At 35.6% G+C, this 27,834-nt stretch overlaps 1 protein-coding gene across 2 annotated transcripts in view; it reads left to right on the top strand.

The window, feature by feature from the left end:
• ANKRD31 (ankyrin repeat domain 31) overlaps window positions 1-27,834 on the top strand; it is a 159,067-nt gene that overhangs the window by 24,316 nt on the left and 106,917 nt on the right. For both annotated transcript variants that reach the window (XM_078004866.1, XM_001099787.5), the window contains exons 4-10: window positions 1,725-1,762; window positions 4,828-4,904; window positions 15,397-15,443; window positions 18,876-19,445; window positions 21,474-21,754; window positions 22,287-22,396; window positions 26,439-26,594. In XM_078004866.1, the coding sequence (XP_077860992.1) occupies window positions 1,725-1,762; window positions 4,828-4,904; window positions 15,397-15,443; window positions 18,876-19,445; window positions 21,474-21,754; window positions 22,287-22,396; window positions 26,439-26,594 (1,279 nt within the window). The remainder of the gene's footprint in view (window positions 1-1,724; window positions 1,763-4,827; window positions 4,905-15,396; window positions 15,444-18,875; window positions 19,446-21,473; window positions 21,755-22,286; window positions 22,397-26,438; window positions 26,595-27,834) is intronic.

Genomic DNA, 27,834 nt, shown 5'->3' with positions numbered 1-27,834 from the left:
ACCTTTCCACCTCAGCCTCCTAGACAGTTGAAACCTATTATAGGCATGGGCCACCATGCCTGGCTAATCTTTTTTGTATTTTTTTTTTGGTAGAGACTGGGTTTTACCATGTTTCCTAGGCTGGTCTCCAGCTCCTGGGCTCAAGCTGTCTGCCCAAATTGACCTCCCAAAGTGCTAGGATTACAGATGTGACCCACTGCACCCTGCCCAGTTAGTATTTTACACTGTAACACAAAGGTCATATAATTTCTGGTTCTTAGGGGAAATATTAAAACTCAGAACTGGACAAGAATGGCTGTTCAGAATCATCACATATTAATGAAGAGGAAAAAACTAGGAATTAAAAAAAGAACACTTCTCTTTCTCTTCACTTAAGTTCTACTTTTTTTTAAATCTTTTTTTTTGTGGAAAGGAGTTATGATAAAGACAGAAGAGCCAAAACTATAAAACTCTTAGAAGAAAACATTGGAGAAGAGTATCATGACATTGGATTTGGCAACGATTTCTCAGTTATCACACCAAAAGCACAGTCAACAAAAGAAAAAATAGATAAGTTAGATTACATAAAAATTAAAAACTTTTGAGCATCAAAGTATACCATCAACAGAGTGTAAAAGCATCTTATGGAATGGGAGAAAATATTTGCAAATCATGCATGCTTTACAGAATATATAAAGAATTCTTACAACTCCACAAGAGAAAAAACAAAAAAACTGAATTAGAAAATGAGTAAAGGGCTCAAGTAGACATTTCACCAAATAAGATATAAAAATGGTCAATGAACAGATGCTCAGTATCACTAATCATTAGGGAAATGCAAATCAAAATCACAATGAAATACCACTTTTCACTCATTGTGATGACTTTTTTTTTTTTTTCCAAAAAACCCAAAAATAACAAGTGTTGGCAAGAATGTAGAGAAATTGGAACCCTTGTACATAGCAGATGGGAATGTATAGTGATGCAACTGCTGTGGAAAATGGTATGGCTATTCCTTAAAAAAGTTAAACATAGAATCACCTTAATGATTTAGCAATTTCACTTCTGATTGTATATGCTGAAGAAGTGAAAGCAGGGACTTGAATAGATATATTTGTATACACATGTTCATGGCAGCATTATTCTCAGTAACCAAAAAAGGTGGAAGCACTGCAAGTGTCCATCAATAGATGTCCATCAATAAATAGGACACTGCAAGTGTCCATCAAATGTGGTGCATACATACAATAGAATATTATTCAGCTTTAAAATGGAAGGAAATGCAGATACATGCCACAACATAGATTAACCTTGAATATGTTCTACCAAGCGAAATAAGCTAGTCACAGAATGATTAAAATTTTATATCTTTTATATGATGTTTCTAGAGTAGTAAATCAATAAAGACAGAAAGCAGAATGGTGGCTGCCATGGGTTGTGGAGAGGGGAGTGGGGAGTTACTGTTATTATAATGAGCATGGAGTTTCAGTTTGGGAAAATGAAAAAGTTCTGGAGGTGCATGGTGGTCTTGGTTGTACAACAGTGTGAGTATACTTAATGCCAGAGAACTGTACACTTAAAAATGTACAGATAGTAAATAGATGGTAAATTTTATGTGTATTTTACCACAATAAAAATAAACTAAGGAAGAATAACACAAAATTTACTTTAAATATTAATTTTTTTAGCTTGTTGCGTTGAATTAACATTTATCAGTTGGAAAAAACTGTTTTTTTTCCTGGCAGTCTCAAGATGAAACAGAACGAAATCAAGCTCTGTTACAGTAAGTACACTAGTTTTTGGCTTCATTATATTGTAGGTATTTTTGTCATTTTGCACATCTAAGATGAATATTCATTTTTAAGAGTTTTAGAATTGTTGTATATTTTTGAATAATTGCCCATTTTGTAGCAAAAATATATGTTATTTTACACACGTTCTAGATAAGTTTTATTTCATAAGAAGCATTAAATCAGATTAACTTAGTTCTCTATTATTTTAAAAGCGAATTTAAAGCATAGCAAATTTATGAAGGGGCTGCAAATAAAAACAGCATGAAGGAAGAATTTGTAAAACTTACTGAAATTAGACTTCATACAATTATTATACCTTAAGAAACTCGACCAGGCGTAGTGGCTCACACCTGTAATCCTAGCACTCTGGGAGGCTGAGGCAGGCAGATCACCTGAGGTCGGGAGTTCGAGACCAGCCTGGCTAATATGGTGAAGCTCCATCTCTAATAAAAAATACCAAATTAGCCGGGCGTGTTGGTGAGCGTCTGTAATCCCAGCTATTCGGGAGACTGAGGCATGAGAATTGCTTGAGCTTGGGAAGTGGAAGTTGCAGTGAACTGAGATCGTGCCACTGCACTCCAGCCTGGGCAACAGAGTGAGATGAGACTCTGTCTCAAAAAAAAAAAAAAAAAAAAAAAAGAAAGAAAGAAAAAGAAACTATCCTTTCAGTTCTTTTAAAACAATGATTCTCAAAGTATGGTCTGTGAACACTTCGGGAGTCCATGAGATTCTTTTAGAGGGTCTGTGAGGTCAAAACTATTTTCATAATAATACTAACACATTAGTTGCCTATTTCATGGTATCTACATTTGCACAATAGTGCTATAGTAATGGTGGATAAAATGCTGGAGTCTTAGTAGGAATCAAGGCAATGGCACCAAAGAATACTAGTAGTCATTGTGTTTTTTCACTGATATGTGCCCTCAGTTACAAAAATAAAAAGAAGGCAGTTTCACTTAATAGAATTTGTGTTTGATGAGGCAGGAAAATTATTAATTTTAGTAAGTCTCCACCTTTGAGTATATATATTTTTAATATTCTGTGTGATGAAATGGAAAGTATGCTTAAAGCATTTCTGTGCATACTGATGGGTGGGGGGTGAGAGGGAAGATCAGATGGAGACCTTGGTTCTGAAGCTTATTTCTGAGGCCTTTCAATTTTCTTTAATTCAGAGTACTCAGCATGACATGATGTCATATTTTGGCGTATTATTTTCTGTACCCAGGCAATATTCACAATTATCCAAAAAGGCTACTAAAATACTCCTCCCTTTTCCAACTCCATATCTGTGTGAAGCCACATGTTTGTTGTATACTTCAAATAAAATTATATATGGCAACAGATTGAATGCAGTAGCAGATATAGGATGATAGTCATCTTTCATTTAAGCCACACATCAAAGAGATTTTTTAAAATGTCAAACATTGCAACTTTTCTCACTAATTTTTTTCATTTTGGGAAAGATAATTTTTCATAAAAATATATTAATATGTTCCTGGATTATTGCTATAATTTAAAAATTTATATATATTTAATTTTGTTCTTCATTTTAGTTTCTAATATGTAAATATAAATAAGTATAAGACACCAATAATTTTTAAGAGTATAAAGGAGTCTGAAGATCAAAAAGTTTGAAAACTGCTATTGTTGTAAAATAACTCTTTTGCCCCAGCTACCAACATTTAGAGAAGTAGAAAAAAGAAAAGATGAAGGAAGACTAATATAGCATCCATATTCTCCCCACCTAGAGAACCATTTGTTAACATTTTGATGCATTTTATGTTAGGCTTTATTTATATTTTTGCTTTTGTTAATACTTTCTATAAAATTGGGATCATCTTGCAGATAGTTTTGTATCCTGTTTTTAAATTTTAAGTAATTGTTTGTCAAAGTTATTTTCTTGTTGCATAATGTTTTTAAAAATGTGAATTTTGATGACCTTATAATACCTTATTGTATTACTGACTTTACTATAATTCATTTAATTATTCCTCTACTACTGGACCTTTACGTTGTTTGTAGTCTTACCTAACATAAATAACTATTTGTAGTAATTTAGATGATGCTTTGCTCAGTTTTCAGATTGTATCTTAAGTACTCTTGCAATTAAGGGAAAAAAATTCTGTTGTTAACTCAAACTATAGTTTTATTTTGTTTTCAATCAGCTTGTTCTTAAAGAATCACACCTTAGGAAAAAAATCAGCATTCTTTTCTATTTGCTTCAAAAATTATCATTCTACATGAATAGTCTCATTTTTATTTGAAGGCAGCTTATATTGATCACTTCTGTTTTTGGACAGGAGAGAATGGTTAATTTATTATTCTTGCGTAGGATTCCAGTAGCTGTGCCTGCTGCATTAAAAACTGCTCTTAAAACAGCTGAAACAAGAGGCTTTTTTTTTTTTTTTTTTAAAGGAAGGTGTCTTGATTACATTTATGCAGTAAATTAGGCTGAGAAAAAATATAGTTAGCTGATTGCCTTTCTTTAATCAGCTTTTAATTATCACAGGGCAGATGATCAAAATTGCAGATTAGGCATGACCCTTATTTTGCTTTTTAACTTCTTCCCTTTGGTATTCCCTACCTTTTCTTTGCCTGCTGTGAAATACAAGAATGGTAAGTAATGCCTGGAGAAATTTATCATTAATGACTCTTGCTTACATCTAAAACTGTAATGACAAACTATTAGTGTATTTGATGATGTAGCTAGGCAAACTACATATTTCAGGACCATTTTCTCCCTGACCTTCCTACCGCTATTTGGCAGACAGTCACATCCAAAGTCACTTTTAGACCTAAGTGTAGTTTAGCTTGTATACACTCCTTAGGTCATTTATTATTTTTCAGCTCTCTCCTTCATTTTTGCAGTTACTTGAAATGAAAATGTTAAAAAATTGGTAATAATTGTAAAAATAATTGGAATGATATAGCAAAAAAAGTATCCTATTTGGAAAGCCTTTTAAGTGAAAATGAAAAATTAAATTGTATTTGAATGAGAAACACTATTTTTTCTTTCACTTTAACATTTATTTTTATTAATTAATTGATTTTTTAGGACTAGAAAAAATTGTTCAATGTTCATTGGGTCGTTTCACCAGTCTGGACTTTCATTGAACCACCAAAATAGTGAAGGTATGTTTTCATGGTAGAGTCATATAAAGGAAATTAGTCTTTGCCTAAAAATAGAAGACTTAGTTAGATATACATTTATTTACAACTAGTCTGGTCAATTATATATATCTATATATCTATCTAGATATATAGATGTATAGATTTCTTTTTTGGTAGAGATGGGGTCTTGCTATGTTGCTTAGATTAGCTTTGACCTCCTGGGCTCAGGCAAATTATCCTGCCTTAGCCTCCCAAATAGTTGGGGCTACAGGCATGCTCTACTGAGCCTGGCTTACCATACATTTATAAATATGAAATGAGTGTTGCTGTTGACTTAGATCATGGTTAATAGAGTTACCTATGGGAGTAGCAGCTCAGGTGCCATTAGTATCTGCTACTCAAAATGTGATTTGGGGGCTGAAATTTGAAAACAAAGTTTATTTCCTATGTTCATAATATTTTTAATAAGAATTTCATGTTTTTCTTGACACAGGCCACAGGCCAGTTTTGCCTTGGTTTGAGCTATGTTAGAGGATAGCTGTCTATCTTTTTGCGGTGTCTACCAATGCTTCCTCCAGAGTGAATGTCAGGTATATTGTGTCACAGTGTAGTAAATATTTATAGTGTTCAATGAAACCTAGTATTATAAGAAAAGGATACAAGGACTTGATAACATTTTGGAAAGATAACTTTAAAAAGCTCTGTCTTCTCTTGCTCTGTTGCTACGCAACAAAGCAGTACCACTTTTGCCCACCACCAGCTCTTATGTGTACTTTTAGTGTCTAGAGTTTGGTCTTTAATATGGTTTATTCTTTTAACAAATATTTATTAAGCCTGCTATATACCAGGCATATGGGTGCCAAGGGTGTGAATGCTAAATAAACCAGGGATTCTTAAAGGGTAGCTGATCCATTTTGGAGCATGACAATATCAGGATGAGCCTGAATGTATCATTATTACTGAAAAGCAAGGATGCTTTCAAGGATGTCTGAGGCCAGTGCTGGAGTAATAAATGGTTAGCTCAATGGTGCTGTGGCCAAACTGATAAACTGGCCAAACTGATACATTAAGTAGGGATAAAAACCCAGTAATTTAGAGTTCATAGAAATAAGTTTGTGAAAAGACTATGAGTTCATAATGATACTCAAAAAATGTTAAGAGTGTACAAAAGATTGTCTCAATACAAAAAGAAAAGCAACTATAGCAGGATGTTTAAGAATGGGCTGGATGTGGTGGCTCACACCTGTAATCCAACACTTTGGGAGGCTGAGCCAGGATAATTGCTTGAGCCTAAGAGTTCGAGACCAGCCTCGGAATCACAGCAAGACCCCTGTCGCTACACACACATGCACACAATTATCTAGGTATGGTGGTGCATGTTGCACTGAGGTGGGAGGATAGCTTGAGCCCAGGAGGTTGAGACTGCATGAGCCATGTTTACAGCCCAGGTGACAGAGTGAGACCCTATCTCAAAAAAGAAAGTTTTAATGACTAAGAAATGGGGGCCTGTTAATATCTGTGCATTTTGATTTTTTAATTAAATACATATCTATTTATAAATCATAGGATTTTTTGTTTATCACTGTTTAAGTAGGGAAAGAGTCAGGCAGTCCTGGAAAAAGTAAGAATTGTACCAAGGAAAGAAAGGCCCACCACACAGTACCAGCAGTGACACATAAAACGTATAAAGTGGGGTCTGTGTCCCTAGATGACAAATTAACCTGGTATCCAATTAAGGAGACTTTTCTGCAGAGACTAGATCCTTATCTCTTAGTAAATAAAAGCCTTAGATGGCCCTGCCTATCATTATAAGATACTAAATGGCAGGAATAAGTTTCTAATAATACTACATAACTTATCAGTACATAATAAGTGACAAGACAAAAGCTTTTGTAACACCAACCAAGTAAAACTTAAAACATTCTGGGACAAAACATTAGATTACAAAAAGTAAACTTTGTGAAGTTTAAGGTATTTATTTTCAAGTAAAGCCAGATAATTGGCTGGTCAGGTGGAATAATCTTGAGAGAAATAATCTCATGCCCCAACAAAATATCAGGTAGTCTGTAACCCTGGAAAGGTGTCAGAGTATTACTTTAATCTTAAAAAGGTATAAGAATAACTATAGAAATGAAGAAGAATGAATTACACCAATGATACTGTTATTTTAGAATTAGTTTAAGAGCAGTAGTCTTTTATATCTTTGAAATCGTAAAAAGTTATGTCAAATTTTTAGTTTAAATTGTTTAAGGAAATTTAAGTTTGTTATCAATGTTTAAATGTTAAATAGTAATTTTCAAGTTTTCCTGTCTTAGATATGGAAGTTTAATAAATTAATCATTAAACAAATGTAAGTGTAAGTGGTAATTAATGTTCCTCTTTAAATATAAAAAAACTTTGTGATTTTTAAAAGGTTTAATAAGTATCAAATGGCCTAATATAATTCAGAGTATGCCAAACATAACCTCCAAATTTAGTAAAAACTATTTAGCACTTTTTACAAGATGTAGTTATAGATTAAACAAAAAGAATTGTGTTTATAAAGCTGTAATTATATCATCTTAGAGGGTGAAGTCTTGTTTTTTTTTTTGTAATAATGTATTGAACAATTTCAGACAGAGGTGTCATGGATAATGTCATGCCCTGGGCATTCCTTTCACCTTTGGGTATTTTCTTTTTTCTTTTTCTTTTTTTTTTTTTTTGAGATAGAGCCTCTTTCTGTCTCCCAGACTGGAGTGCAGTGGCATGATCTTGCTCACTGCAACCTCCATCTCTGGGGATCAAGTGATTCTCCTGCCTCAGCCTCCTGAGTAGCTGGGATTACAGGCATGCACCACCATGCCTGGCTAATTTTTGTATTTTTATTAGAGACAGGGTTTCACCATGTTGGCCAGGCTAGTCTTAAACTTGTGACCTCATGTGATCCACCCGCCTCGGCCTCCCAAAGTGCTGGGATTACAGGTGTAAGCTGCCACGCCTGGCCTCTCCTTTGGGTTTTGACTTTAGCAGGTGTCATCAATATTTACACAAAAATTTATTTTTATTTTTATCATACCCAATTCTAGTATTTATTTTAAAACAGGGTTCCACTATGTCATATATTCCCATGACTCCAACCTCCTGCCCATTTGGCCTCCTGAGTGCCAGCCATTGATGCCTTGTGATGCCATTGGCATCTGTGCACTGTTGTCACCACTCTCCTCGAACTTCTGAGTCACAAGTCTCATAGGCTGTTCCTTTAAAAGTGCCACATGGCCAGGTGAGGTAGTGCATGCCTATAGTCCCAGCTACTAGGGAGACTGAATTGGAAGGATCCCTTGGGCCCAGGAATTTGAAGTGTCAGTGGGCTATGATTGTGCCACTGCATTACAGCCTGGGTGACAAAGCAATACCCCCACCTCTAAAAAATAAAAAATAAAAAAATAGTGCCACATGCACCAGGATTATTGCTTTGTGTGTTTCTTGCTGCCCTAAAGCAGCTGTGACTAGAGATCCATAGAGCTGGTAGTTCTCTTCCATTCTGGCACTTCATTGCAGTTCTTTCTTGCCTTTACTCCTTTCAGAGTATTCAGAACAAGAAGCTCATTTTATTATAATTCCAGACTATAGGTTAAATCACGTACAAGTAAATTATTAAATTATTAGCTTTTATAGCTGACTGTGTTCTAATACAGACCTTTGTCCCAATTCAAAGGGTAAATTCTAACCAAATTGTAGAAAGATAAAGATAAGCCAACTATCTTAAGCAAATATAATAGCTTTGGCCTTAAAACACCTGTGTATAAGTTAAATTTTGTGTATAAGTTAAACCATGCTTCTCTGGCCATTTTCTTTGAATTTGATGCTTTAGAATTATTTCTCATGTATATCATTACATTTTGCCTCTCTAAAGTGAAAGTAGAAAATTTGAAAATTCTTTTAAGACCATCGATGCTAGGAAGAAACTGCATCAACTAATGAGCAAAATAACCAGCTAATATCATAATGACAGGATCAAGTTCACACATAACAATATTAACCTTAAATGTAAATGGGCTAAATGGTCCAATTAAAAGACACAGAATGGCAAATTGGATAAATAGTCAAGACCCATCAGTTTGCTGTATTCAGGAGACCCCTCTCACATGCAGAGACACACATAGGCTCAAAATAAAGGGATGGAGGAAGATCTACCAAGCAAATGGAAAACAAAAAAAGGCAAGGATTGCAGTCCTAGTCTCTGATAAAACAGACTTTAAACCAACAAAGATCAAAAGAGACAATGAAGGCCATTACATAATGGTAAAGTGATCAATTAAACAAGAAGAACTAACTATCCTAAATATATATGCACCCAATATAGGAGCACCCAGATTCATAAAGCAAGTCCTTAGAGACTTACAAAGAGACTTAGACTCCCATACAATAATAATGGGAGACATTAACACCCACTGTCAACATTAGACAGATCAACGAGACAGAAAGTTAACAAGAATATCCAGGAATTGAACTCAACTCTGCACCAAGTGGACCTAATAGACATCTACAGAACTCTCCACCCCAAATCAACAGAATATACATTCTTCTCAGCACCACATCGCACTTATTCCAAAATTGACCAGGTAGTTGGAAGTAAAACACTCCTCATCAAATGTAAAAGAACAGAAATTATAACAAACTGTCTCTCAGACCACAATGCAATCAAACTAGAACTCAGGACTAAGAAACTCAATCAAAACCTCTCTGCTACATGGAAACTGAACAACCTGCTCCTGAATGACTACTGGGTACTTAACGAATTGAAGGCAGAAATAAAGATGTTCTTTGAAACCAAGCAGAACAAAGATACAACATACCAGAATCTCTGGAACACATTTAAAGCAGTATGTAGAGGGAAATGTATAGCACTAAATGCCCACAAGAGAAAGCAGGAAAGATCTAAAATTGACACCCTAACATCACAATTAAAAGAACTAGAGAAGCAAGAGCAAACACATTCAAAGGCTAGCAGAAGGCAAGAAATAACTAAGATCAGAGCAGAACTGAAGGAGATAGAGACACAAAAAACCCTTCAAAAAATCAATGAATCCAGGAGCTGGTTTTTTGAAATGATCAACAAAATTGGTAGACCACTAGCAAGACTAATAAAGAAGAAAAGAGAGAAGAATCAAATAGACACAATAAAAAATGATAAAGGGGATATCACCACCAATCCCACAGAAATACGAACTACCATCAGAGAATACTATAAACACCTCTACGCAAATAAACTAGAAACCCTAGAAGAAATGGATAAATTCCTGGACACATACACTCTCCCAAGACTAAACCAGGAAGAAGTTGAATCCCTGAATAGACCAACAGCAGGCTCTGAAATTGAGGCAATAATTAATAGCCTACCAACCAAAAAAAGTCCAGGACCAGATGGATTCACAACCAAATTCTACCAAAGGTACGAGGAGGAGCTGGTACCATTCCTTCTGAAACTATTCCAATCAATAGAAAAAGAGGGAATCCTCCCTAACTCATTTTTTGAGGCCAACATCATCCTGATACCAAAGCCTGGCAGAGACACAACAAAAAAAGAGAATTTTAGACCAATATCCCTGATGAACATCAATGCAAAAATCCTCAATAAAATACTGGCAAACCGAATCCAGCAGCACATCACAAAGCTTATCCACCATGATCAAGTGGGCTTCATCCCTGGGATACAAGGCTGGTTCAACATATGCAAATCAATAAATGTAATCCATCATATAAACAGAACCATCATATAAACAAACCACATGATTATCTCAATAGAATCAGAAAAGGCCTTTGACGAAATTCAACAGCCCTTCTTGCTAAACACTCTCAATAAATTTGGTATTGAATGAATGTATCTCAAAATAATAAGAGCTATTTATGACAGATCTGCAGCCAATATCATACTGAATGGGCAAAAACTGGAAGCATTCCCTTTGAAAACTGGCACAAGACAGGGATGCCCTCTCTCACCGCTCCTATTCAACATAGTGTTGGAAGTTCTGGCCAGGGCAGTCAGGCAAGAGAAAGAAATCAAGGGTATTCAGTTAGGAAAAGAAGAAGTCCAATTGTCCCTGTTTTCAGATGACATGATTGTATATTTAGAAAATCCCATTGTCTCAGCCCAAAATCTCCTTAAGCTGATAAGCAACTTCAGCAAAGTCTCAGGATACAAAATCAATGTGCAAAAATCACAAGCATTCTTATACACCAATAACAGACAAACAGAGTGACAAATCTATGAATGAACTCTCATTCACAATTGCTTCAAATAGAATAAAATACCTAGGAATCCAACTTACAAGGGATGAGAAGGACCTCTTCAAGGAGAACTACAAACCACTGCTCAGTGAAATAAAAGAGGACACAAACAAATGGAAGAACATACCATGCTCTTGGATAGGAAGAATCAGTATCATGAAAGTGGCCATACTGCCCAAGGTAATTTATAGATTCAGTGCCATCCCCATTAAGCTACCAATGACTTTCTTCATAGAATTGTAAAAAACTGCTTTAAAGTTCATACGGAGCCAAAAAAGAGCCCACATTGCCAAGACAATCCTAAGCAAAAAGAACAAAGCTGGAGGCATCAAGCTACCTGACTTCAAACTATACGACAAGGCTACAGTAACCAAAACAGCATGGTACTGGTACGAAAACAGAGATATAGACCAATGGAACAGAACAGAGCCCTCAGAAATAATACCACACATCTATGGCCATCTGATCTTTGACAAACCCGACAAAAACAAGAAGTGGGGAAAAGATTCCCTATTTAATAAATGGTGCTGGGAAAATTGGCTAGCCATAAGTAGAAAGCTGAAACTGGATCCTTTCCTTACTCCTTATACAAAAATTAATTCAAGATGGATTAGAGACTTAAATGTTAGACCTAAAACCATAAAAACCCTAGAAGAAAACCTAGGTAATACCATTCAGGACATAGGCATGGGCAAGGACTTCATGTCTAAAACACCAAAAGCAATGGCAGCAAAAGCCAAAATTGACAAATGGGATCTAGTTAAAGTAAAGAGCTTCTGCACAGCAAAAGGAGCTACCATCAGAGTGAACAGGCAACCTACATAATGGGAGAAAATTTTTGCAATCTACTCATCTGATAAAGGGCTAATATCCAGAACCTACAAAGAACTCAATCAAATTTACAAGAAAAAAACAAACAACCCCATCAAAAAGTGGGCAAAGGATATGAACAGACACTTCTCAAAAGAAGACATTTATACAGCCTACAGACACATAAAAAAATGCTCATCATCACTGGCCATCAGAGAAATGCACATCAAAACCACAATGAGATACCATCTCACACCAGTTAGAATGGCAATCATTAAAAAGTCAGGAAACAACAGGTGTTGGGGAGGATGTGGAGAAATAGGAACACTTTTACACTGTTGGTGGGTCTGTAAACTAGTTCAACCATTGTGGAAAACAGTGTGGCAATTCCTCAAGGATCTAGAACTAGAAATACCATTTGACCCAGCCATCCCATTACTGGGTATATACCCAAAGGATTATAAATCATGCTGCTATAAAGACACATGCACATGTATGTTTATTGTGGCACTATTCACAATAGCAAAGACTTGGAATCAACCCAGATGTCCATTGGTGACAGACTGGATTAAGAAAATGTGGCACATATACACCATGGAATACTATGCAGCCATGAAAAAGGATGAGTTCATGTCCTTTGTAGGGACATGGATGCAGCTGGAAACCATCATTCTCAGCAAACTATCACAAGAACAGAAAACCAAACACCACATGTTCTCACTCATAGGTGGGAATTGAACAATGAGATCACTTGGACACAGGAAGGGGAACATCACACACCAGGGCCTATTGTGGAGAGGGGGGAGGGTGAGGCATAGCATTAGGAGATATATCTGATGTAAATGATGAGTTAATGGGTGCAGCCCACCAACATGGCACATGTATACATATGTAACAAACCTACATATTGTGCACATGTACCCTAGACTAATAATAAAAGAAAGAAAATCTTTTTATGGTTTATTAAAGGATAGACAAAAATTCAAGAATTATGTATTTGTAAAAACTCTTAAGTAAAATTTGTAGTTAGAAAAGATAATTCCTTCTAAATGTGTTTATTTTTAATATAGTAATCAAATTACTGTAAAATATTTTATTAATTAAGTTTATAAAATAGTAACTGTTGGCATAAAAGAATGATCATTTTGTCAACGAAAAGAGTCAAACTCTGTAAAATATTTGAAGAGATTTATTCTGAGCCAAATATGAGTGACCATGGCCTGTGACACAGCCGTCAGGAGACTCTGAGAACATGCGCCCAAGGTGGTCAGGGCACAGCCTAGTTTTATACATTTTAGGGAGATGTGAGACATCAATCAGTATGTGTAAGATTAAGTACATTGGTTTGGTTTGGAAAGGTGGGACAAACCAGAAGCAAGGTGGGGGCAGGGACTTCCAGTTTATAGGTGGATTCAAAGGTGTTCTGATTGGCAATTGGTTGAAAGAGTTATTATCTGAAGACCTGGAATCAGTAGAATTGAATCTCTGTGTTATGATGATAAGGGGTTGTGGAGACCAAAGGTTTATCATGCAGATGAAGCTTACAAGTAGCAGGGTTCAGACACAGCAGATTATAAATGTTTTTTAACAGACTTAAGGTCGGTGTTGATGTTAACGCTGGTTGGCTTTTCCTGAATTCAAAAGGGAGGAGGGTGTAATGAGGCACGTGTGACCCTTTCTTCCCTTCAAGGCCTGAACCAGCTTTGTAATGCCCATGGCCAAGAGGGGTCCATTCAGATGATTGGGAGCCTTCGATTTTTTTTTTTTTTTTTTTTTTTTTTTTTTTTTTTGCTTTATAGTTTTGAAGATGAAGTTGTTAAAGACAACATGGGAGAAAATGTCTATGAGAGTTGTTTCTTTATGATTCAGAGAAGGAAGAAAAGTGAATTCTCTTTTTCTGTTTTTGAATTCTAATCCCCCAAGGATCTGAAATTTTATTTAAAAAAACCTCTCCTTGCAAAGATAGTTGAAGATGTATCTATTATTTTAAAATGTTTCTTTCATTGGTATTAAAATTTTAAGCAAGTAGAGATACAAAATGTTAAGTAGGATATACACAATGAAATATGTCATCACTTGTTGACAGGAATAATTCTAAACCAAGCATAAGAAATTACTTATTCTTATGACATTTTGCTTATCATGCTATAGCTTTTTATCATCAAATTGCAAAGGTGAAGTGAGGGAAAAAAATGGGTTTATTACTATTATCTTTTAGGATATGAAGCTCAGCAAGAATATTTATGCTTATTTTTCCCCCTGAAAAACCCCTCTTGCTTATGAGGATGCATTTTGAGGTTCAGTAGATAATAACTTGCTTTTACTTTAGCTATGTAGACATTACCTAATCAAAATAAACCAAAATTGAATTCCTACTCAAGTGTGTCAGAATATTTCAGTCTTTTTTTCTTTTCTTTTCTTTTCTTTTCTTTTTTTTTTTTTTGAGGCGAAGTCTTGCTCTATTGCCCAGGCTGGAGTGCAGTGGCACAGTCTCGGTTCACTGCAACCTCTGCCTCCCAGGTTCAAGCAATTCTCATGCCTCAGCCTCCTAAGTAGCTGGGATTACAGGCGCGTGCCACCATGCTGGCTAATTTTTGTATTTTTAGTAGAGACGGGATTTCACCTTGTTGGCCAGGCTGGTCTCAAACTCCTGACCTCGCACCTGGCTAGAATACTTGGGTCTTGATGATGAAAGTAGAATGGACTGGGTGTGGTGGTTCACACCTGTAATCCCAGCACTTTGGGAGACCAAGGCAAGTGGATCACTTGAGGTCAGGTGGGGGGGAGGGAGGGAGAGAGGGAGGAAGGAAGGAAAGAAAGAAAAATGTAAAAGGAACAACATAGGAGAACTATCTTTTTTCCAGATCCTCCTTTAACCTAACTTGGGTGTGAATTGCTGTTTGCCAGCTTGGCTCAGAGGGGACAGGGTGAGAGTGGATAGTGAATTTGCAGTCGCAGAGGCAATGCAACAATCTTCCATAGTGTCTAGGATGACCTCCTGTCCTTTTGACTCCTATAAGGGGCATTTCTTTTCATGCCTAACTCCAGACAGCATGAGTTCATTTAAGCTTTAAGTACCTGTAGTGGAAGAGAGAATGACATCAAGAAAGTAGATAGTCTTTTCTTTATGTAGTTACAAATGCTGTACTTAGAATAATTCAGCCAAAATAGGGTTCTTGGTTTTTAGCTAAAATAATTCCAAATAGTTACAATTTTTTTTGGAGCTATATAAAATATTTTTTAAGAAATGGAAGAATTTTATAACTTCATTTCCAAAATAATACTTTCATACCAATAAATTTATGTAATATTAATAAAATATAAGATGTGTCACTTGACTGAGAGTTTAAGTTATATGATTATGAAATGCCAACTGAGAAGGTATGTTTTTAGTGCTTTCGTAAAACTGGAGTGAAAACTCATTGTTCTTTTCTAGGGCCTGAGGCTGATGAAACTCCTGAAGTTTTGCCACACATAGAAAAGGTTGGTCTGTATAACAGAAATTAACTATGTAGATTGTGGATTTAGATTTTTTTTAAAATGTGTCAATTAAAGTATCAAGCTCATTTAGACCCTCCCCTAGGCAGGAATATGACTAAACCATTTCGGTAAATAGAAATCTATTTTTGTCTAATCACCTCTTTCATATTTATTCTTCCTTATTGCTGATAAAAGTGTTTTCTTGATCTGTGTTTCTTATCCACTACTGTAAGTCTCTTACTTTTTAACTAGAGTAGAAATACATAACTTATTATCAAACTAGTTTCTGAGATAATGTAACAAAGTTCCTTCCTGCTTTGGATTTGCTTTGTACTTGGTGCTATGGAGAATCAGAGGACTGTAGGATTGGCTGTGCTCACAAATGAACTCACACTTTCCTTAGGGATGCTGGGCAATCAAGCTAGCCCAGTATACCCATACCTACCTTTTTTTTTTTTTTTTTTTTTTTTTGGAGATAAAGTCTCACTTTGTTGCCCAGGCTGGAGTACAGTTGTGCCATCGATCATAACTCACTGCCACCTTGGACTCTTGGGCTCAAGAGATCCTCTCACCTCAGCCTCCCAAGTAGCGGGGACTACAGGCCCATACTGCCACACCCAGCTAATTTTTTTCTTTAAATTTTTTTGTAGAGACTGGGTCTTGGCATCTCACCCAGGGTTGTCCCTGTAGCTTACTTTATCTCAGCCATACCTTACACATTCCTGCCTTCATGGTTTTGCTTGAATCAGGAGCCAGAAGATGGGAAATAACATAAAATTTGGAAACCAGATAGGTCTAGGTTCCAAGGATAACTGTTTATATCTGTAAGATAGGGACAGCGATAGCTGTTTTACAGGTATTGTGAGGACCGAGCAATGATGGTTCATGGTGTCTGGCACCTAGTTGGTGCTCAGTAAATGTGTGTTCCTCCATTCTTTCACTCCTTCACAAATCTTTAATTTCTAGCATAAGTACCTGTTCTTCTGTGGATCTATTTCAGATAGTTCTGGCAATCTTGACCAAAGTAACTGCTCCCTCTCTACCATTCATTATTTACTGACTATATCATTATTTCCAAATCACTTGTACTCTATGATATTAATAGATCTTCTGAGGAAAAGGATTTTTTGGACAAAAATGTTTGGAGAACACTGTGTCCTAAAGTTCCCCCAATGCACATGGTTTGGAAAGTCCTGTTGTTCTCTACTGCCTCCATTTTTTTCTTCCCCAGAAAACTCATTTTTGTAAGACATTAGGCTTTGTATGTTATCAAGCAAATGGGCCTGCTGCCTGATGTGCGTAGAAGCCAATGCTGTGGCACTGGCTTTTGAGGAAAAAAAAAAAAAAGGCTTTATTGTGAGACAGGCCAGCAAGGAGACAGGAGAGGCAGTTCAAATTTGTGTCGTCTATTTGGGGTCTGGAACAGGTTTTAAGGGGCAGAACGTAAGGGAAAGGACTTAGGAATGTTGGTTTGACAGAGTCTGATTAGAAGGCTTCAAATTTGACCATTTACGGTAAGGTATATTTAGGTGGATTTTAGCACCAAATCTTGTGTCCAGCAGACCTCTTGCTTCAGAAAGAGTACCAGTGGTCAGGTTCCAGTCATTTCTCAGTCTTCTTTGTTCAAGGTTCTGGCTGCGCTACATGACTTGCACTTTTGGCCCTGTTATACCTGCAAGATGACTTGACATTCTGTTACCAACAAAGTAGGGGCAGTTTGGGCTGGTTCTGTGGTTATAAATGGAACTGCTTGATATACACTAGTTTATGCCATTCATTTGATTTCATAAGTGTTCTATGACATTATATGTATTCTATTTAATGTCTTAGGTATTTATGTCTTGAATCTTTTTTTTTTTTTTATGTCTTGAATCTTAAGTTGGAAATAAATTGCTTTAGGACAGAGCCCAATGTATATACTTTATTATACCTGGTGCCTTGAATTTAGTAGACGTAAGGACTTCAAATAGTTTGGAGGCCTTGAACTGAGACTTAGAGAGTGAGTAGGATCTGGTTCTTGAATTTCTTGCATATTCCTTTTATCTTTCTGAGAAAATTATAGTTAGCATTGCTGACAAATGAATATGTTTTCTTAAGTGTTGTATGCTATTAATATATACTGAGTACATAAAGGTGGCAGGTAGAAAAGGACAGGAGGAAGAATAAAGTGGTTTTGCTTTTCTCAATCATACCAGATTAGAATATTAGAAGGCTTACAAATTACCGCACATCCTGTCAAAGGTATGGTGGATTTGATTTTTGGAAAAAAACTAAAGTTGTTGAAACCCATTCTGTTATTTAAGGCCAATAAAAATTATTTAGTGTTCGAAAAATTTTCAGTGCCTTTAAAGCACCTTATTTTCTTGAATGGCTTATAAACTCATTCTGAAAGCAATTTCAAAAGAGGGATTCTAACAGTATTTTGAGTATTAGAAACTTTGTGAGGCTGGGCACAGTGACTTATGCCTGTAATCCCTGTACTTTGGGGGGCCAAAGCGGGCAGATCGCCTGAGGTCAGGAGATTGAGACCAGCTGGACCAACATGGTGAAACGCCATCTCTCCTAAAAGAACAAAAAATTAGCAGGGCATGGTGGCAGGCCCCTGTAATCCCAACTACTCAAGAGGCTGAGGCAGGAGAATTACTTGAACCCTGGAGGCTGAGGTTGCAGTGAGCCGAGATGGCCCCACTATACTCCAGCCTAGGTGACAGAGTGAGACTCCATCTCAAAAAAAAAGAAAAAAGAAAAAAAGAAACATTGTGAGAACAGGTATAACCTATTAAGGTGATGTCTTAGAGAAATAATAGTCATTTAGAAATGTTAAGTTTTTGTGGGGTTTTTTGCTTAAAATAACCACAACTCAGAGCCATTCATTTACAGCTAGGGCTTGTAATATTTATACAGAACTGTACCCTCATTCTTTACCTTTTCCCTCTGACCTTTTGTCCTTTGGCCTCTTTACTCTACATTTACTTATTCCTGCAAAGGTGGGGCAATAAAAAGAAGGTGAAATTTTGTTCCTAGTTAATAATTTTCATAAACCAAATAGGAAATTTTGGCAAGAAAGAATTTTATAACCATTAATTGCTATGAAGCTTTGAGATCATCTGTTAATTTAACTATCCATGCCATCTCTGCTTCTTCTGTTAGCACAGATAATTTAAACTTAAATGAATAATTTGCCATCTGTAATTATGGTCCAGCCAATTATGCTCTTGGTCTATTATTAAGCGTTTAACCATGTTTTCAGTAATTAGTGATTTGGTATAGGAAAGCAATAAAGAGTATTCTTTTTATTTGTGGAAGAGAAGGAAAGTTGATGATAAATTTTGAGGGTAGCTTACAAACAAGATAAACTATAAAACTATAAAGTTTTCATTTTAAATACTTTATTGTATATGCTGTAATGATGTAATTTCTATTTGTAATACCCAGGAACTAAGTGACGGCAGAGATTCTCCTGAAGTTAGCCTTCTCTCAGGCACTGCTATTACAGTATCTGATATGGTTGCTGTAAAGGAGACATCATTAATAGAGCCAGAGAAGATCTTAGCAGCACCAAATACATTTTATGAGCCTAGAAAGGAAGTCATATTGACCGTGACTCCTGAAGAAACTAAGGATGAAGAAAGCTCTCTTGAAACCTTTGTGTCTGCCTTAGAAAGGTTACTTACATCACCAGAAAGCACCCAGGAGGAAAGACTGTTTGAATTAGTAAGTGATTTTGATAGTAAAGAATTGATGGACCCATTGAGTGACTCTCTTAGTTCCATATCAATACCTTTGAATGCCTGGTCGGCATGTCATAGAGATTCACTAGAAAATGCAAAGGATGATGCATTGCCAGCTGAGTTATTGGAAGCCCTGAACACATTGTCGGAAGCCAAGATGGAAACCATCTGTCACAGAAAAGAGGGAGGCAGCAGTCTCATTGCTAGAAATGAATGTTTAGAAGTGAAGTTCAATACGTCTCAGACCAATGAAGATTGTACACAAATAGCAGAGGTGAATTTTGAATTTCTTTGTTCTACTCCACCATTTGAACATGGTTCCAAGTTAGCTGAGCTATAGGACAGGCGTCTTTCAGTGGAGCAAGTAGCTGAAAATATGAGTCTATGATTTTGCCTTTTAAACTTCAACAAGTTTTCATTGTGTTAAAATCAAATTTACCCAAATATCAACACCCATAAGATACTTTGTGACTTGGAAGCATAGAGTGATCTTTTTAGAAGTTCCTAGGGTAGAGTTTTCTGGGAGTTAGGAAGTTAGAATAGACAGATTTCTTCCCAACAGGCCTGAGAAGACATATCATTACATTGCTTACATGTAGGAAGGAAAGATTTCTTTACTAAAATTTTCTGTTAGCTCAGAAAATCACTATGTCTACCTGGGTGCAGAGTACTGATGGGATACCCCACATTAATTTACATTTTGACACAGAATATATGCAGGGATGCCGGGGAGGGGAAAAAATATGCCTAGCTTAAGCAGAATTTTGCCTTCTATGTCTGAGAATACTGCCAGGTGGCATAGCTCTTGGGGTTTAGAATTCTTGTAGTATTATGCCTGGAAGCCCTGTAGTGGCCTATCACTCACAAAGTCCCTTTGTCATATTGACAGTTTCTTTGTTTTTAAAAATAATCTTTATTGTTTTTTTTCTTGATTATAATAATAATGCATCCTCATTATAAAACAAATTTTAAACCTGACGGAATTACACAATAATATAGTAACAAATATCCTCCACAATTTCACTCTTCAGAGATAATCACTGTTAACAGTTGGGTGTATCTCTCCAGTTATTTCCATCATATTCTATATTAGTTCATTTTATACTAATGGGATTATATTATATATAATGCCTTCCAACTTATTTTTTAAATTTAATAATATATTTTGTTTATCTTTCAATGTCAGCAAACGTAGCACTGCTTAAATCTTTTGATTTGTTGAATAGTATTCCACTATGTAAATATATTGTAATTTATTTAATCAATTCACTAATGATATCATTTGGATTGTTTTCTTTCTTTTCTTTTTATCTTCCAATTACCAAAATGTTTCTGTGAACATCCTTGTGAAGATTTATAACAAAATGCTGAGCTCAGGTTGCAGCATACATACCTGGAATAATACTGCATGAAGTTCTGGTTAACAAATCTCAAAACTGACATAGGATTTTTTTAAAAACCAGAAAAAGAGAAACTAATTATGGAGATAGGGCATGAAGATTAAATATGGAAAGAGGGAATATGAGTAAAGTGTAGGAAATTATGATTGATATTAATACAGTGAATATGAATTTAGCAAGTCTTCAAAAGGAAAGAAAAAAGAAACCCTCTTAAGTAGAAAGGAGGCTTATTTAGAACAGATCAAATAATATACTCGTTTACTCAGCTGTAATAAAAATATGGAGCTTGTTACCTTTAGAAGCTTTGCAAGATGGATATGTAAGTAGGCTGAAGAAAGGTTTAGATGATACATATAAAGAATACATATGCTCATGGAAGTTAAATCTATAATGAATTATTAAGAGAAAGTTAGAGAACAATTCCTGATATACTGTTAACCTTTTAAAATCAATGTAATGGAGGTTATATACTATTTTGTTCCACAAAATATCACTTACTGCTGCTGTCAGATAACAAAACCCTAGGCTGAATAGTCCATTGATCTAGCCTAGTGTGACATTTCTAATGTTTTTGTAGATCTCTCATCATTCTACATTCCCAATTTCTTGCAAGATTAAAGCTCCCAGAGTGACCATAGATTCACCCTTGAATTTTCAAAATAAATATTGATCAAAATCATTTTTTACTTATGCTCTTAAGCTTTTAAATCTGCATTGTCCTTTATTACATTAATTATTATAAAATCTTTCATTATGTCCACATATGTCTATGAATTCTTGTACTTGCATCCTGTAATAGACATTTTAATTTAATCATAGGTCAAGACAAAATTTAGCTTCTTACAGTTTTAAGTTTTTTTGCAGTGTTGTAATTGTTTGTGGATGTATTTACGTATTTGCAGACTCTGCAAGACCCAGATCCATCTGGGTTGCAAACTTTGGCTCATCAAAATATCACTTCTTGTGAACCACTAAGTAATAAGAGAAATTCACATTCAGTGACAAATAGCTCTGACCAGGAAACTGCGTGTGTGTTGAGAAGATCATCCAGACTAGAAAAACTGAAAGTAAGCAGAGATGCAAAGTACTCAGATCACATGTATAAGATGCCAGAAAAGATTTTACCAAAAATCCTTGGCTGTGAGGACCTAACAAATAATAACTCTTCAGCTCAGAATTTCAGGTATGCAGTGAAATTATGTGTTTATCTCCAGGAATGCTGTAGACATTATAGATAATTATGTGCTTGGGGTCAGGGTCAGTATACAGTTAACACAGGGTAAAGAGCTTTATTTTTTATATTATTGCTTTTTTTATTTTGCAGCTTTTGGTCAGTGCCATACCACACAGCGAGGCTTTTTCCTTGCAAAGAGCCTGCATCTTTTTCTCTAGAGGGTGAATAGAGTGGATAGTGACATGCCAACTTGGGGAGTGAAGAGCAGGAGATTCAGAATACTCGCACTTGTAAATGACTAATCCTAAAGAAGAAAAACCCACAGGTAGTGCAAAGAGAGGGCTAGAAGCCATGATGACTGGCATGCCTGCTGCAGAATTACCTGCAGGAGCCATCTCCATTTTAAAAACTGCCACGCCACTTGAGAACAGCTCAGTAAAATACCCTGGAGTTTTAATATTATAGTCAAAATTTGGTATAATTCTCTGTGAATGTTTGTAAAAACCGTTATAGCCATTTTAAAAATACATTGTTTTTCAAGAATGCAGGATCCGGCTTTAATGATTGATAGTAAAGAGAAGAATATGCATTCACGCAGGTTCAAGAATGGAAAACAAATCAGGAAAAATGAACAATTTCCAGGAAAAAAAGGTGATGCATAGTTTGAGTATTTTTCTATTTCTTTTACAGAAACAGAATTTTGGTAGAAAGGATTCAGAGATTATCTTTCTCAACTTTCTAATGTTATTGATAAGGAAACTGAATTTCAGATAGTTAAGGGTTTTTCCCAGCATCATACAGCTCATTAGTAGCATAATTGAGAATTGATCCTGAACTTCTGACTCATAGGTTAGTACTTTTTTCTATAATTCTGCTTTGGAAACAGTAGTTACAGACCTCTTTTTAAATTTACATGTGTAACCAACCTAGCATAAGGCTATGAAAAAGCGTATTAGGAGGAATAAAGGAAAGGACAAGGCACAACTGTTATTTTCTTAGATCTTATTTCTGTGTTCCTATACCATCCAAAAGATTGAACTAAATAACTCTCAGAAGCAATAAGAGAATCTAGAAACACTATTTAAAAAATAATAGATAGTGGAACAACTGGCAAAACTGAAATATGGGTTGTAGACGAAAAAATAATATTGTATCAGAGGTAAGTTTTCTGAATTTGATAATAATACTGCAGTGATATAAGTGTACATCTTTGTCCTTAGAAATACACATTAAAGTATTACTGAGTAAAAGGGCATGATGTATAAAAGTTACTTTTTATATATACATGTGTCTGGATGCATATGTATCTGTAAAAAAGAATGGTTTAAAGTCAATGGTAAAATGTCAACAAGGGGTGAGTCTTTTGTTCTATTTTTACAACTTTTCTGTAAGTCTGAAATTATTTCAAAAGAAAAAGTTTTAAAAATGTGATAAGCTGGAGTCAACAATTAATGCCTTTCACATATATGTATCCATGAACTTGTTAGAAAATGTAAAAGATTATCTCATTTATAATTGTTACAAAAAGAAAATACTTTTATAACTAATAAGAAATGTGTCATATTTATAAGAAGAGTTTAAAAATTCTACTGAGGGATGTAAAAAATACTTGAATAAATGGAAAGAAGAACCTTGTTCTTGACTAGAAAGATTCAGCATTGTAAGAAGGTTCTCCCTAAATTATTCTAGAAATGCATGAGATCTCATCAAAAACAGATTTTTATTTATTTGCTAAATTTTTTGTTTTATTGTGTATTGCTTTTACAGGGATAGAGAGTAGCTATGAGAAAGTTTCAAAGTAATACTAAATATCACCTAGAAAAGTAAATATGAAAGACTAGCCAAGAAAATTCTGAAAAATAAAAACAAAAAGTTAAGAGTGGCAGGACCTTGTTCTCCATAATATGTGAGCATATTAGAAAGCTACAGAAATTAAAGTCATTTGACACTGTAGCAGGAATAGACAGATAACTCAGTGAAACAGAATAGAGAGTTTAGATGTAGAAGCCAGCTACAGTGAGACATGGGACAGATATGTAATATAGATGGCATCTCAAATTGTGGTGAAAAGAAAGACTAAGCAATAAGTAGTAGAAAACACAAACAAAATTGGGTTTCCATAACATTCCTTACACTAACTTTAATTTCAGATTGATCAAAGATTTAAATGAAAAATGAAAGTTGTAGAAGAAAATGTAAGTGAATCTTGCTGTAACCTTGGTGTGGAAAAAGTCTTTTTAAACCCTCTTGGTTTCTGAGGTTAAAATCATAAAATTAACTGCATAACTTTAAAATAATGGTAAAAATTCTTTTAAAGAATGATAAAATTAACTACATACATTTTAAAAAATTGTATAGAAATATACCCTAAAGAAGAATCAAATATTAAATAGCTAAGAAATATTAGCATCATTTGACAAGGGTTTAATGGCATTAGTATGCAAAAAGCTCTTATGAAACAGTAAGGATAAAGAACAGGGGGTGTATGTCATGGCCTTAACGGTGGTGATGGTTTCATGGGTATATACTTGTCCCCAAGTATATTGAATTGTATACATTAAATAAATATCCCTTTTTACATGTCGGATAATAATAATAATTAATTTAAAAATTTTAAACTGGAGGAAAAAAGTAAAAAGAACATGAATAGATAAGGAACATGAACAAGCAGTTTACAGAAAGAGAAATAAACACACACACACACAAACACACACACATACACATAAGCACCTCAATCCATTCCTATTGGTCTAGGAATTCAAGTTTGAGTTTTGGGAGGACACCATTCATTCTATAACACCTTCACTGGTGAATTCTCCAAAATATATAAGGGGGAAATAATACCAGTTCTCCACACAATTCTTCCAAAAAATTAAAGATGAAGAAACTCTTCTCAACTCATTTTAATGAGGTCATCATTAAACTGATACCAAAATCAGAGACATTATAAGAACAGAAAATTAGACTAAATATCCTTCATGAATATAGATGCAAAAATTCTAAATAGGCCAGGTGTGGTGGCTGATGCCTAGAGTCACAGTATGCTGGGAGGCTGAAGCGGGTGGATCACTTGAGCCCAGAAGTTTGAGATCAGCTTAGGCAACATGGCGAAACCCTGTCTCTACGAAAAATGCAAAAAATTAGCTGGGCGTGGTGGTGCGTGCCTGTAGTCCCAGCTACTCAGGAGGCTGAGGTGGGAGAATTACCTGAGCCTGGGAAATTGAGGCTGCAATGAGCCATGATTGCACCACTGCACTCCACCCTGGGCAATACCCTGGAGAAGAATATGGAGAGCAAGACCCTGTCTCAGAAAAAAAAATTCTAAACAAAACTTGAGCATATCAAATCCAACATTATATAATACATCATGACCAAGTGGTATTTATCCTAGGAATGCAAGATTGGTTTTACACTTGAAGACCAATCGCTGTAATTCATTACATTAACAAGCTAAAAAAGAGAAACCATATGATCATCTCAATAAATGCACAGAAAGCATTTGACAACATCTAACACATCTGTTCCTAGTGGAAATTCCCAGCAAACTAGGAATAGAGGGGAAACTTCAACCTGACCATGGACGTCTACAGAAATCATACAGTTTTATACTTGATTGTGAAAGACTAAATGCTTTCCTCCTAAGATCAGAAAATTACATAATTATAATATAACAAGTACAGCTGGCACAGACAGATTTGGAAATAAAGACTGCTTTGATTATGGTAAGCATACAATTTGTCTAGTGGGAAAAGAATGCTTTGTAGTCTGGTATACAAGAAGGTAGACTCAAAGTTCAGCAGTTTAGTTTGTTATGCAGTGGGACTGAATCAAGGGAGTCAAAAGGCAAGGCAGTTTTATGTAGTCTATTAAGAAGGCTGCTGCAGTACTCAGTTACCTTTATGAGGTTTTAGGATGGAGCAGGTTAGCTAGATAAAAATTGGAAAAGCTATCATCAAGCTATTCTGAAATTCAGAAAATCCAAATGAGTATTGCCCTCCAAATTGACAGGATTTGGAACATGTAAATGAGGAGCTTCAGTATTTTAGGAGGCACAGTGGAGAACTGATACTTGATATACATTATCTGGAAAAGTATTTTAATCATGCATTTCTGCTGACTTAGTAAATAAAAACAATTGCAAAGATCAGGCTATGATTCTCTGCTTAATTTCATTAATTTATTTTTAGCAAAGAAAGAGAATTTTGCGTTCCTTTTTCCAGTCTCACTGGGATTAGTTTTTGTATCTTATATGCCGCTGAGATTTTCTCCTCATGGTTTTGTAAGACATCTGGTAATATACCGTTTTATTAAATTTGATAATATATTATTCTAGGTTTAAATAATCGTTTTCACCAGAACTTTTAAGAAGATTATCTGTTAGTCTTTTCATATATGCACCTTTCATGGGTTTTCAATCAACATACACTGTTTATCACAGTTTATAGTTTACTTCAAATATTTTAAAACTAGTGACATTGTCTCTTTTTCCTTTTTGTATGTAGATAATATTATAGTTGGGTTAATGGATGAATATTCTCATGATATAATATACTTTACTTCTAGACTGTTGACTGAGTTAATCCTGTTACCTATGTTCGTAAAGTTTGTAGTCTGAAATCGGTGGTTTGTAATTCATATTCCTTCTGATATTCAAATAATGATTTTTTTCCTTTTGTTCATTCCCTCATTTCAGAAAAAATGAAGGTGAACAAAATATCTCTTGGTAGCATTAACCGGAGAAACATTTTTGGAGAGAACTTAGTATATAAGGCTGCTCTGAACGATGATGCTGATCTTGTTCATCATTGTATAAAAAAAGGTGGAAATGTTAATCAGCCAAGTTATGCTGGTAAGTTAGGATTACCACCCACAGTTATCTTAAGAGTGGTTTGTAGTTTCAGCTGAATCACTCTTAGGAAAGTATAGCAAAGTGAGCCTAAGGTAAGTTCCAAACAGAAGACTTTCAGGTCATTTTCCTATTTAAGTAGCTCCTCACCATTATCTTTCAGGGAAGAGGGCAGGATGAGAAGACTGGGTGGCAGGAGAAGAGCATTATGTTTCTCCTTCAAAGATTATGCCAGGTGGGTTATGTGCAGTGGCATCCAGAAGGTACCTGGGGCTGGCTTTGCAAGGTCATTGTTACTATGAGACTCAGCCTTGAATGAAGGAGAAATGATGTCAAACACTGGAAGAAACTGATGGTGCACTGAGCTATAGGGGAAAATTCATGATGAAATGGTAGATGTACAGCAGGAGCAGTGGCCAGGGAAATGGAAAGAATACGGTATGAAGTACAGAGCTTGGGACAGGGAGCTCAGAAAGAGCAGTATTTCTGCAAGGCTGGGTCACTGGGACAGTCTTCCCTGTGGGTAGAATGTGACATGTTGTGCTAGAGAAGAGTGATTGCTTAAAGGTACTTACACTGAACAATACTTGGACAGCCTGGATGGTGCTTTTGGGTGTCCATACTTTTCCATACTTGCTCAGTTTAGAAACAGTGCAAAGAGTCTTACGGTGCACAGAGATGGCACAGTAAAATCCATGGACAAGCAGCTGATTTCAAGTGCACCCCCAGTACTTTACCTTAGCAAGGCCTGGGTTTACACTATAATCAGGATTTTAACAGGATATTATTTTAAATGTCATACCCAGGTCATAGCCCTATTACCCTCAACGTTGGATCCTTATTTGCCAGCCACAGCACTTACTCTCTTGATTTCAAGAGATATGTGGTTCTTTCTGTTGGTATTCTTTGTCTGCCCATTGAGTTCAAGAGTAGCCCTACATGCAGCCAGTTTTGACTTTATGGATTTCCCAAGCTTCTCTTAACATGTTTCTTTTTATTAACCTTTTCTTTTTCTGTGCCATTGTTAACATTCTCAGTGACTGTTCCCTTCTTGTCTTCAGCCAGTTAATAAATACCTTTTCCTCATTGTCCCAGGTACTTCTGTGACCTTCATGAATTCTTTATCCCTATCATATTTTCCTGCATTTTGAACTTACTTGTTCTCTACTTTTCCTTCTTACTTTGCATCTTAGCTCTATCTTTATTTCTGGCTGCCACATCCCACAGAATTACAGAGGACAGT

Source organism: Macaca mulatta, chromosome 6 (assembly GCF_049350105.2).
Source record: "Macaca mulatta isolate MMU2019108-1 chromosome 6, T2T-MMU8v2.0, whole genome shotgun sequence".
Taxonomy (NCBI): Eukaryota; Metazoa; Chordata; class Mammalia; order Primates; family Cercopithecidae; genus Macaca; species Macaca mulatta.
This window is presented reverse-complemented; position numbering and strand designations above follow the sequence as displayed.